Source organism: Schistocerca americana, chromosome 7, assembly GCF_021461395.2.
Source record: "Schistocerca americana isolate TAMUIC-IGC-003095 chromosome 7, iqSchAmer2.1, whole genome shotgun sequence".
Classification (NCBI taxonomy): domain Eukaryota; kingdom Metazoa; phylum Arthropoda; class Insecta; order Orthoptera; family Acrididae; genus Schistocerca; species Schistocerca americana.
In genome coordinates this window covers 270919613-270932937 of record NC_060125.1, presented here as the reverse complement: position 1 = coordinate 270932937, position 13325 = coordinate 270919613, and the positions used below count along the sequence as shown (strand labels likewise).

At 42.2% G+C, this 13325-nt stretch overlaps 1 protein-coding gene and 1 pseudogene across 1 annotated transcript in view; both read right to left on the bottom strand.

The window, feature by feature from the left end:
- Window positions 1-620: 620 nt before the first annotated feature.
- Window positions 621-13325, bottom strand: part of LOC124622476 (myrosinase 1-like) — a 78883-nt gene continuing 66178 nt past the window's right edge. Inside the window, exon 11 of the mRNA XM_047148184.1 lies at window positions 621-865. Within this exon, the coding sequence (XP_047004140.1) occupies window positions 739-865 (127 nt within the window). The 3' untranslated portion in view covers window positions 621-738. The remainder of the gene's footprint in view (window positions 866-13325) is intronic.
- On the bottom strand, window positions 7657-7774 carry LOC124623309 (annotated as a pseudogene).

The following is a 13325-nucleotide window of genomic DNA, read 5'->3' as shown; positions in this document are numbered from 1 at the left end:
CCTGGCTAACATCTGCATTTATACTCAAGTATGCGTTCTTCGCCGTGTTCCCATATTTTTTTATAGATCACGATTTTTGTAAGAGTGTGAAAAAATAAGGGCAAATGAAACTGTGTGTACACATTTTCTGCATGTAACCACTCTGCGACTGGTTAAACATTTTTCTCTTTTCCCCAATTTTATACTTCAAGTGGGGTGCAGCTTTTGTCAGCTCTTGATGCTCCACGCCGCACCTAGCAAAGTGGAAGGAAGAAAGAGATCAAAGTACAGCTCAACGGAGAAATAACACAGCCAACAGGCTGCAAATAATTTTTAATGCATTAACGTAGGTTTCGTCACCTCGAACGATGTCTTCATCTGAATGAAATTTTAACAACTGTGAAGTTAGATTGCGAGTGGGCATGCATGCATGCTCCAGTCAAAAATTAAAAATTAAAAGTGTTCCAGCGTTTGGTATGTATACCTTCTAATGAAGAACTTCAGACGGTTGACTGTGTTATTTCTCCGTTAAAACGTAGATATGGTTGCTGAGAGACAGCCATGTCCGAAACTGCAAGGTACAACTGCTCATTTGGAGAAATTTATTTACATAGACAGTGCTTGGAAATATATATGTTCAATAGTTGCTGACATTTCATTTATTACTTCATATAACAGTACTGTATTTGACAAGAGATCATATTAAACAGTCCGTTGATATGATGGCTTATCAGTCTCGCTTTTCGAGCGCGGAAACTCCTACAGGTTGTACGGGTCGGGCAGCTGCTTGGTGCTAAAGACTTCTGCCATGAATAAGGCCGATGCCTTGGGCGTCCTTGTCCGGTTTGGACTGCTGAAATCCACCTCGTACAGCCCAGTCTTACGTCTGCATAGTAAACAAGAAAGTGTTCACCTAAACAAATGTCACGATCCATAGATGCATGCCTAATATATGCTATCACAAACATCGCATGAGAGTATGAGTACAATTACACAGACCAGAAGCTATCAAAACTAAGTATGTTTTACTGATTGAAACTATCTAGGAATAGTGTAGGGATCGTTATCAACCTCGGGTTAGTATTTCGTATTTCACATATTCAGACACTAGGCACATCCAAACACTAAACTAATAACGAGTGCTCAAACTTCAGTCTAGTAACAAGTAGAGTTTAAAATTTCTTACGGTACTAGTGCCAATATCTTGTTGAATAGTTTTACACGAGTGTATATAGTTTCACACTGAATCCCACTCTGTCATGCAGACTGCAAACAGAAATTTTTCTGAATGTAATATCTAGGTTGCGTGCATCAGAGTTTAAGTGGTAACATTTATTACTAGGTGTTTCGCAGTATGAATTTGTTATCGTGCCTAAATCCTTGAACAGTTAAATGTCATGTTCATTTTAGTAGGGATACTGCAGTATGCCAAGAGACAGAACCATCAGACAGGTAGTACATGCGTAAAGAATAAGTTAGAAGAACTGGTTGAGTTAAGAACCACATCTGAAACGACTAGTTAATTATAGATAGACAGCAAGATGAGACTGTACAAGAATGTGACAGGCACCCAGCTTGTACTTACTTCCAGCAGCACTGCAACAATAACTTTGATCATATTACACACACTGTGAAATGGCGAAATAAAATTATGCCCCATCCCTCCGATACTCCACGTGGTGTATGTCAGCCACAATGCTTCAGAGCTAGGGGAATATGCTGGAGACACGTCAGTAGTAATTAACAAGGTGAGTAAAAAACGTAGGAAGCAAGTTGAGATACAAAATTTACTCCTTGTTTAACACTAAACTCATTTTCCGTTAGCGTACATCAAGATGCCATGGTATTCACGGGAAATTTATTCAGATTTCGAGCTTTCCTTATTAACCAAAGGCAGGTAAAAGAAAGGGATAACTCACAAGAGAACGACAGGAGTGGGGGGAACTGCGTGAACCGTCGCAAGGCGCGTAGACCGCACGGCTACACCGCGTGGCACAAGAGAATGTTTTGTGGTATTGCATGCCTTATGTTTGGTTCAATTCCAAGACATAAATATCAATACGCCGAGACAGATGGTTCAAAATGGTTCAAATGGTTCTGAGCACTATGCGACTTAACTTCTGAGGTCATCAGTCGCCTAGAACTTAGAACTAATTAAACCTAACTAACCTAAGGACATCATACACATCCATGCCCGAGGCAGGATTCGAACCTGCGACTGTACCGGTCGCTCGGCTGCAGACTGTAGCGCCTAGAACCGCACGGCCACTCCGGCCGCCGAGACAGAACAGTTTATAAAATTGCATAGTTTTTACAGCTGAATAAAATACCGTTTCCTAGCTGCATATACAAGACTACTTGTTACCGGCTTTTGGTGCATTCTAAAACACAATAGGTAAAGTTATCAGTATAATTCTGTGTAAATTATGACTTATGACTTCCTTCAGGCGACCCATTCATTTACTCAATGTGCTATTTGAATTAATATTTTCCTTTTCTTCAGTAAATTAATACTTTCTCTTGGGAGTGAGTTGACTCGTTTTAATTTCTTTTTCCTGTCTAATAAGACGGAGTTATTGTCTTTGATAAGTTTGCTTGTATGGTAATGGGGCACTTCGGAAAAAATATAAATGGAGGAACGCTCGTTTGTTATCGCTGTAGCTCAGTTTTGGTTTATTCTTACGGTGACTTATTCTAATAAGATTTGCCATTTACTGTTATGGAGGTACAACTCAACTCGTGGACACACTATGCTTTTAGTGGCGTGACTGGTTTCGAAATGCTCTTCTTGTGGACCGTCTGCAGTTAACGTACTATCAGAACTTAACACAGTCAATCATTTCTCAAACAATGACCTGGTATAGGTGTACCGTCTTCACTTGTAACCTAATTACCCTTGATCTTGGATTAGAATCCAGGCAAAGTTTAATTTTGATTAAAACCGCCAGAAATGGCATCCAAAGACTCCTCATATAAGGATATACTCACATTCATTGTCAGACAAGGTAGAAGGGCGCACAGAGTTTCAGGGCAATCTCTTGTCCTCATGAGGAAGCAAAAGGCAATGCAAACCACTGCTTTAAAGACACTATTTTTATATCCACAAGACACGTGGCTTGTGTTTGAAAAACTATTGTGATCTTTCCATAAAATTTCTGGCGTGCAGCCGCATCAATTCAGCTTCTTCTTTCAATATTTCGGCTGAATACTGTCTAGCCTTATTCGGAATGAAGTTAGGTGACTAAAGCTCCAGAACTTGCTCTGTCCTTACAAACCCACAGACCGCACCACTGCGCATGCAGCCAAAGATACACAAGGCGCTAGAGACGTTGATAGGCGGCAACGAGGTGTAACATAAGCATGCGCAGTCGATCCACGCGGTGATATCGATGTGTCGCGGAGAGCTGCACCGTCGCGACGTCTTTGTGATTTAAATGCAGAAATTGCCGTGTTCCATGATTTGTCCAAGCTGAGGCCGCTATCTCTATTAATTAAATTAGTCGCCAACAGAATTTCAATTGCTTCTTTCACTACTGAGTCTCAGGAAGATGAAGTCGAGTCTAAAATTTCGATATTACCGTGCACCATAGAGTGCGCAGTGTCAATTCAGTGCTCCACCAGCGCAGAATTATTTGGTAGTATGAGACGAGTGTAGCTGCGGTGCCCTGTGCATCTCTCCTGGACTGTACGTGTCGTCTGTCCGATGTATGAACGGCCGCACTCACAGGGGATCTTATAAACCCCAGGCTTTCGAAACACCAAACCATCTTTAATGGAACCCAGCAGAGCTGCAGTCTTTGGTGGAGGGCGAAAAATCACTTTCACTTTGTGTTTCCTGAGCATCCGTCCTATATTTGAGGAAAGGCTTCCCACATATGGCAGAAAGGCCATGGATTTAAAACTTTCAGTGTCTTCTTCCGCTTTTCTTGTGCCCACTGTTGATTTCATTTGTACTTACTTGCTTATCTGCTGTGGTCAGTACCCGTTGCCTTCAAAAACTCTTCTTAGGTGTAGAAGCTCGCCCTCCAGACGGATCTCGGCAGCAATGACGTGTGCTCCGTGTACTGGGGTTCTGAGTGTACTCATCGTCTGCGGAAGACGGTGGCAGCTATTTGCACGTGAATATAAATCCGTATGGGTCCGTTTTCGGTACGCTGCATATCCTAAAGTGTCGTCATCCTTGCGCCGTACCAACACGTCCAAAAATGGAATGCATCCTCCTTTTTCGATTTCCATCGTAAACTGAATTTGTCTACGGATAGAATTCAGATGATTTATAAATTCTTTTAGCTTTTCTTCACCCTGGGGCCGCACTACAAACGTGTCATGAACATACCTCCCAAACACTGTGGGTTTCAAGATAGCAGATTCCAGCGCTTTCTTCTTGACGTGTTCCATAAAAACGTTGGCCACCAAGGGCGACAAAGGACTACCCATGGCGACAACGTCAGTCTGTTCATAAAATTTGTTATTGAATAACAAATATGTCGAGATCAAAACCTGTTTAAATAAAGCTGAAATATTTTTATCGAGAGTATTTCCACTGAGAGACAATGATTCCGGAAGAGGAACCTTTGTGAACAACGACACTACATCGAAATCGACTAACATATCAAATTTGATCAGTTTGAGTGATTTCAGTTTGTCAGTGAAGTCCACAGAGTTATTTACGTGTTGAGGGCATTTTCCCACCAGAGGCCTTAATAACGACGTTAAGTGTTTGGCACAGTCATAGGTTGAAGATCTGATGTTACTCACTATCGGACATAGAGGACCACCAGTCTTGTGGATCTTTGGAAATCCATAAAGCCTTGAGGAACGGCACCATTTGGTTGCAATCTTCGTACAACTTCTGGTGGAAAGGGAGAGGCGTGCAGAAGGAAAGCAGTCTTCCTTACCACCTGGTTGGAGTCTTTACTGATCTTCTGGTATGAAATGTCACTCAGCATAATTTTCATTTTTGGCCACATACGCAGTGGTTCGGTCCTCGAGATCAAAAGGACGGAACATGTGCTGGAGCGTTAGTCACCTCGGCTCACTCTGAAGATGGCTGGACGGTATTCAGCGGAAATATTAGAAGAAGAAGCTAAATTTACGCGACTTCACTCTCGAAATTTTATGGAACAGTCTTTACGCTGCGAAAACAATGAAGATGCACAATTATCGTGATGATATCTCCATTGGCGAAAGATTCCGTAGTCCTCCATTCGTATCTCCGGAAGACGACTGACCAGTGGGAGGTGTACCTGAGAAATGGATAAGTTTCTAAAGGCGGGACTTGGAAGTCTGAACGTGGTAGGGTATCTAGGACGTCTGGAAAGACAAATCCAAAGACCCTATTTAGATAAAGTGGGGATTAGTGAAGTGATGAGAGGATAAGCATTTCCGGTAGGACGAATACAGGGTAACATCAAAAGCAGCAGAGGCAATACTTTGAAATTTATATGACGTACTGAAGTCTATGGTTAATTAGTCATGTAAATAATTTAAGATTCTAAGTAAATGCAGTCAAATATATGGCCATATATGCCGCGTTGCTTTATACCCACAAAGTCACTTGCAAAACCTATCGATCTACATGTCAGTCCTGATGGTCTAGGAGTGAAGCGTGTGGCAGGAAAACGAGGGGTCGCGGGACCTGGTCGTGGTAGGACTACGAATTTTTCCATCTCAACGACGTGAGGAGTCACCACAAACAACACGTGGTTCAGATTCGATATTGCACTACAAGTCGCCTTACCTTAGCTAGATAACTGCGGTAGGTTAATAACATCCAAGTCGCCAAAGGGGAGCCCAATAGAAAGACTCGCACCAAGCAATTGAGCCACAAGAAGTTGTTATTATTATTACTCATAACTGAGTATGAAACCCTCAGACCATACGTCCTGTCCACAGTTCCGCAGTTTTTTGTTCTTAACCTTTAGTAGGCGAAAATAAAATCTAATAAGAAGCAATCCTAGCCCGCCAATATGATTGACTATAATTTTTTAGGCCAGAACATGATGCATTACCTTCTTCCCCCCTAAATTCATGCTTGGTGACGTGATGCATTATCTAAAATCTTAGAAAAAGTCAGGTGTTCATAGTCTGGTCTTTATAGCATGTGTAATATTGTCTCAAGTTGCTTACGATCGAAATGCCAATATTCACCACATCGTCAAAAGTGCAATATTTTTAAACGATGTGTTGTGCTGAAGTTCCGAAAAACGTGTTGTAGGTTTGTTGAATACCAGTGGAACATCAATGCATGTAGATTTAAAATTGTTCAAATGGCTCTGAGCACTATGGGACTCAACTGCTGAGGTCATTAGTCCCCTAGAACTTAGAACTAGTTAAACCTAACTAACCTAAGGACATCACAAAAATCCATTCCCGAGGCAGGATTCGAACCTGCGACCGTAGCGGTCTTGCGGTTCCAGACTGCAGCGCCTTGAACCGCACGGGCACTTCGGCCGGCATGTAGATTTAAGATCCATTTATATTTCTCTAGTGTAGAACATGACGCATTACCTTCTTACCTCTGAAATGGTGCATATTCAGGCACTCTCATTCAGGCCTGGGATGAAATGTTACCTAGTTACTTAGCTTGCTTGATGTGTACGGTTATAGAACAATTCAGACAGGAATTGGCATTGTGGAAATTAATATTAGATTACAAAATCATGCCATAAGTTATACATTAATTACATTCTACCAGGAGCTGACGGTAATCCGGAATGTCTTATCGTATGTCAGCTATAACTGTGCCCATCATTTAACCAACAAGCAGTTACAGGCCTTATAGCAATTTACGCATGGAAATACCATTGAGGCATTTAATATAAGAGTTCACAGTCATATTTCAAATATCAATCTTGACAGTTAAGTGTGTGTGGGGAAGTAGCATTGTGATATTTGGTAAGCGTAAGATGTTTCATTCAGTAGCTGAGATGTTGAAATATGTAATTTGAACGTCCATTGTGTCTTACTTCAATCGCGGTACGAACACTGGAGCGTAGATGTTAACAAGAGCTGCATGAGAAAGAGTCTTTTTTTTTTTTTTTGGGGGGGGGGGGGGGGGCTGAAGGGATTGATGTAGGAAGGGAGAGAAAGCGGGGAAGTTAGAGTTAAAGCTTATGTATTTCGGAAATACTACTATATAGGCAAATACCACGCACTGCGCTGCCCCTCCCGCCGGAGGTTCGAGTCGTCCATCGAGCATGAGTGTGTGTGTTGTTCTTAGCATATGTTAGTTTAAGTAGTGTATAAGTTTAGGGAGCGATGACCTCAGCAGTTTGGTTCCTTAGGAATTCACACACACATGAACATTTGAACAATACAACAAGTTTCTTTTTTTAAAATATGGTGTCATTTTTCACAACAGTTCAGGTATCTTGTTCTTTAAAAAAATCATACTATTTATTCAGACTGAACATGGCGGGTACATTGCGATTGGCTGTTTCATCCACATTTGTATTTCCCACCAACATAAAAGAAACTCCGTCATCAGGCCACAAGTGACCCATCGGGACCGTCTAACCGCCGTGTCATCCTCAGCTGAGGATGCGGATAGGTAGGGCGTGTGGTCAGCACACTGCTCTCCCGGTTGGTACGATGGTTTTCTTTGGCCGTAGCCGCTACTATTCGGTCGAGTAGCTCCTCAATCTGAATCACGAGGCTGAGTGCACCCCCCAAAAATGGCAACAGCGCTTGGCGGCCCGGGTGGTCACCCTTCCAAGTACTGGCCATGCCCATCAGCGCTTAACTGCGGTGATCTGACGGGAACTGGTGTATCCACTGCGGCTAGGCCGTTGCCCCCCTCCAACATAATATACAAAAAATGGTGTGGTTTATGACCCTGGTTATGTGGCACAGTTCAAAATAGCTTTTAAGTCATAGTGGCTAATGAATTGTGATGTCAGTGGTACTGCAAAGTTCAGTTCCATGTTTAAGTGTATTTTCATAGATAAATCGAAAATCCGAGTAACGTTTGCCGTTATTCTGATATATTTGGTATATCTTCTATTAATATTGGCTTTCAAGGTTTCAGTTATTTTGAAAGTATCTCTTAGATAGATGCCTGTGTTAACTACATCAGCAACGATTCCACGAATATTTATTCGAGACTGATTGTCCATTTACACAAATGTTAGTTGCAAATAACTTCAGGATGTGTGGTTCAAACTTATGGGTAAACATCGCCCCTTCATTTACAAGCTGCAGCTGAGGAAGGCTAGAGGTCCGTCAGGTTACCACTCTGTCGGACGACGGGGGTAGGTTGGAAGGTGGAAAGGAAATAGTTCTACAATTGGTGGGGAATATACGGAAGCAACTGAAATCTGTTGCTACAGCAAATTAATTCACTGGTGAAAGCTCGAAAATGACTGCCATCTATTTTGACGTTTGGAAAAATGAGCAGAAATAATTATTATGTCATTGAAGTAAGTCGTACAAGCAAATTTATAGGTAGATGATGGTACTCACAAACTCCTTTGAGGTATATCCAAATATTTGCTTCTTGACGGGTTTGTGATGGTTGTTAATGAGTAGTGGATTGCACTCCTTAAATTTCCACTGTTTCTACAGGTAGCTACGTAATTAGCAATGGCAGTCCTATCAAAACTAACAAACAGTGTATACAGTTTGCTCACATGAAGAACCGAAGTGTGAGTTACACAACGTCCCAAATTATCACATAGATGCAAACTCCAAATCATATAGTCAAGCGAGCACTTTTAATACAAGTCCAAATTAGGAGAGTTAAATGATCGTTTAACTGCCAATTCTCAACTAACAGGAGTAAATAATTATGTAGAATGCAAAGTCCAAATAAAGTAACTTAAATGACCACTCGGGAGGAAAGTCTAAACTATGAAAATTAAATGATCAGTTGGGCCCCAGTCCAACATAAATATTTCAGAGAGATTAAGATGTTCGGTAAATGGCTTCCTGGTGACCATAGCTTGGTGACTGTGCGGCGTCAGTAGCAGCCGTTCGGAAGGTTGGAGACCTCGCTCATTTACGGACACGTGACCTGCGTAGGAATATAGTGCATCGTCAAACATGGTGTTCTTTTCAGAATGAGATTTTCACTCTGTAGCGGAGTGTGCGCTGATATGAAACTTCCTGGCAGATTAAAACTGTGTGCCAGACCGAGACTCGAACTCGGGAGCTTTGCCTTTCGCTTGCAAGTGCTCTACCAACTTGCCCGCCAAAGGCAAATGTCCCGAGCTCGAATCTCCATCCGGCTCACAGTTTTAATTTGCCAGGAAGTTTCATGGTGTTCGTTTCCTACTATCGTCTGCCAGGCTAGGCAATAGTCAGCCCTGCCTATATTGCAATACGGCCTGAGCACTAGGATATAGTAATCGTAGTACTTTTGAGATAGACTGTTTAATGTTTTACTGACGCATGTTCTCCTGAAAATGTGATTTGATATCACGAATCTGGTCATACTCCAGTAAACATAAAACATCATATACAGCTGAAAGAGGTTTATCTCTGAACCATGGATTACTTCAGCTGCCGTAGAACTCAACAGACAACTATTTGCAACTTCAATGAGTTACTGCACCCTCTTCTTCCCATTTGACACTCTCAGTATTGTCAGTGGATGCACAATCGTGTTTAGTATTGTAGGGGTGTGTGCACCGTTGACGACGTTCATAATCTGTGTCTCCACTGTGTTGTTTAGTTTTCGATTATGTGAACAACCGGGTGACTAATCGAAACACAATTCGACGGTAAATTTCTATGATGCAGTTCGCATAAGAAAATGACACAAGATAACCTAATGTGACACAAATGCCGATAAATGAGTCATAGTACTGTTACAAACAAGTTATACCTAATGATTTAACATATTGAGTTCAAATAAGTTCTGTATTATTCTGTCGTCATTTAAACAAACCTAAGTTCAAACAGTCGTTTTGATGGATTGAGTAGTCATCTGGTGGTTTTCTTTACTTTTGTATACCCTGTTGATCCGGGTTGTAGACTCCATAGTAAAGGGCCATCATGAGAAACAGATATAGAGTTACGTGCTTTGTAGGAGAAGGTGGATCAGATGGGCGTGTCATGTGGTTGAGATGTTGTCAGGACTGGAAACAGACGAGAGAAGATTGGACAAGAAGCTAGATATCATCGGTTTGATAATATCTAATTAATGGGAACGTGACGCACGGAACTCTTCATCTCGTAAGAGTTGGCCGTCTCTAGCTTTTCAAGTGCCACAGTGTCAAGGGCAAACCGTGAACAGCTCGATAAGAGGAGGAAGCAGCGCCTCCAGAGTGGACTGTGTGTGGTAGGCAACGACGTGTTGATAGGATAGTTGTACGCCGACTACTGCAGACTGTAACAGACAACACGTGGAACATCTAGTCATCACATGCAGAACCACACCCTCAATATTGCGTGAAGCTGTTATCGCCCACACACGCGACAAGCCACAGAGATTTTCGGGAACGAATGAATCCTATGAAGAACGTTCGAAGAGTGGAAAATATCTCTTTTACGGATGCGTGTTATAGGGGCGTTACACAATACGCGTAAAGGGCCTAGCGAATAAGGTCGGAAGCTCCCAGAGGCTGATTGGCGACGTAGCTGCTGTCTGTAGATTCGTTGCAATACCAGAAAACTGTAGCGAAATGCAAAATGACTTCCGGAGCACTGACCATTGAAGCAACTACTCATAGTTCCCCTGAATTTGAATAAATTTAACGTACTGCGCACAAATAGGTATAGAGGTTCTTCACTATTAGATTATGCCACTGAAGATAAATTACTGAGCACAGCAAGAAAAGTGGAAGACAATGTAAAACTACTTGTAGGAAAACCAGAGGGCATGCTGGAATTAATTGGACGCATCATAGGGAAATGTGTTGCACCAGGAAAGAAGCCGCTTGCATAGCAGTTGTTCCATCGGTTGTAGAGTACTGCTCGTACGTCTGCGATCCTCAAGATGGATTAATAGAATATATATTGGAGATGCAACAAATAGCAACACTTTATGTCACGTGAACGTCTCACGTCTGTAAACCGTAGTATCAGACGCTTCAATAGAGGTGTAGTCTATCATGGAGGGCTACATTCTGAAAATCTAAGAGCGAACGATTCTAGAGGAATGGGACAAGGGTATTAATTCCTCCCAAGTGCATCGCGCGTAATGACCACGACGAGAAAATCATATAATTTATATCTCATATGGCAGTTTATCAACAACCGTTATTTGGACGTATCATTCATGAAGGGAACGTATACGATGCTGCACCGAGTGTGCAAAAGAACTTGCCCCTCTTCTAACAGCAGTGTACAGTAGGTCTTTGTAGGAACGGAGTGTTCCTGATGGTTGGAAGAAACCACAGGTCCAAGACGGGTCGTCGTACACACAAAACTACAAGCATGTAGTGTTCTCATGCTCACGTACTGTGACATTTCTAAACTTCGTCCGAATAGGCCTCGTAAGGCCCAAAAGTCGTCACCGATCGCCGTTTCACCCACAGCCGAAGACGTCACTGGATGCGGCTATGTAGCCAGCACACCGCTCTCCGAGTCGTTGTCTGCTTTTGTGACCGGAGCCGCTACTTCTCAGTCTAGTAGCTCTTCAATTGGCCTCATAAGGGATGAGTGCACCCCTCTTGCCTCCAGCGCTCGGCGGACGTGAACGGTCACCCATCCAAGTGCTACCCAAGCCTAACACTGCGTAACTTCTGTGACCTGACAGGAACCGGTGTTGATACTGCGGCAAGACCGTTGGCACTGTGACATTTCTGGAGGCCAGAAATCTCGTCTATAGGTACCATCATGGTTTCTGGAAACAACTTTCGCGTAAACCCCAGTTAACTCTGTCAGTTCACGAGACCCAGAAAGCTGTAGCTACAGCGCCCAGGTGGTAAACTTATTCCTTGACTCCAAGAATCCTTTGGATACGTTTCCATACCGCCACCTAGTGAGCAAAATACGGGCGTGCGGAATAGCGGACCAACTGTATGATTGGCTTGAAGTGTTTCCAGCAAAAAGAGCACAAAATGTTGTTCCGAACGGACAGAAGGCTTCAGACATAAAAGTAACTGCTAGGAAGCTCCAGGAAACTGATATAGGACCATTACCTTTCGCAATGTATGTAAATCACATCACAGATAACGTCGAAAATTGTATGAGACGCGCACGAATGATCACTAGAAGTTGGACGAGGGAATACTGTAAATAGGCAGTTTAGGTTCTTATGTTGGTAACGCCACGTAGTGCTCTGTATGAACATTACTGACTGTGCTGTGTGCAGTCTGTGGCTGTTTGGACTCATTGTTGGAATATTCGCTTGTGTAGTGTTGGGCAATTCGATGTGAACAGCGTGTAGCATTGTGCACTTGGAGGTGAACCACCAGCAGTGGTGGACGTGGAGAGAAGGATGCCAGAGGTTTGAGAGGTTGCTATAAGCGGACGATCTGGATGTGTGCCCGCCAGAAAAAGGAAATTTGTAAAGATGGATGTCATGAATTGATAGATATGTATATATGATGACTTTTGAACATTATTAAGGTAAATTCATTGTTTGTTCCTGATCAAAATTTTTCATTTGCTAACCATGCCTATCCGTATGTAGTGTCTTCAGTAGTTTGAACCTTTTATTTAGCTGGCAGTATTGGCGCTCGCTGTATTGCAGTAATTCGAGTAACGAAGATTTTTGTGTTGTAGGCCTAAGTGATTCATGAAAGGTATAGGTTATTGTTAGTCAGGGCCATTCTTTTGTAGGGATTTTTGAAAGTCAGATTGCGTTGCGCTCAAGATATTGTGTATCAGTTTAGTGATGATCAGAACGAGGAAAGAGAGAACTGTCTGAGTACGTTCACTTTTACTCAGCTGTCTTTGTATCAAATAACGTAGAAGTTTACTAGGACGGTCATTCTTAATTTTTCTAAGGGGACGTTTCATATTTCAAAATTCTTCTAAGGGCATGTTTCAATACAACCCACACGTAAACTAGGCGCCTTTCAGGTAGGTGGCGGAGGTCTTGTTATGTGAAAATATTTGAGCACAAAGAATTAAATATACCGCCCGACCGACCAGCTGTGCTGGAGAATAAGATAGGATTCTAATAGTTTAGTTAGTTCATGCACTCAGTATCATCAGATTTTTGAAGCATGTAAAGGAAATAAAAAGTGCGATCTTTCGTAACTAATCTCAAACACACATATCACAAACCTAGTAGTTTATACGGTATCAACTATAGTAGCAGAGTAGTCAGTAAATTTCTTATTCTGTGCAGAGTGCGGAATGTATATAAATTATGTAAATAAAATCACGATCACCAAGGAATTAAACAGTCTCTGATCACTCTGGAGGAGGGATATTTCACATAATGACCCATA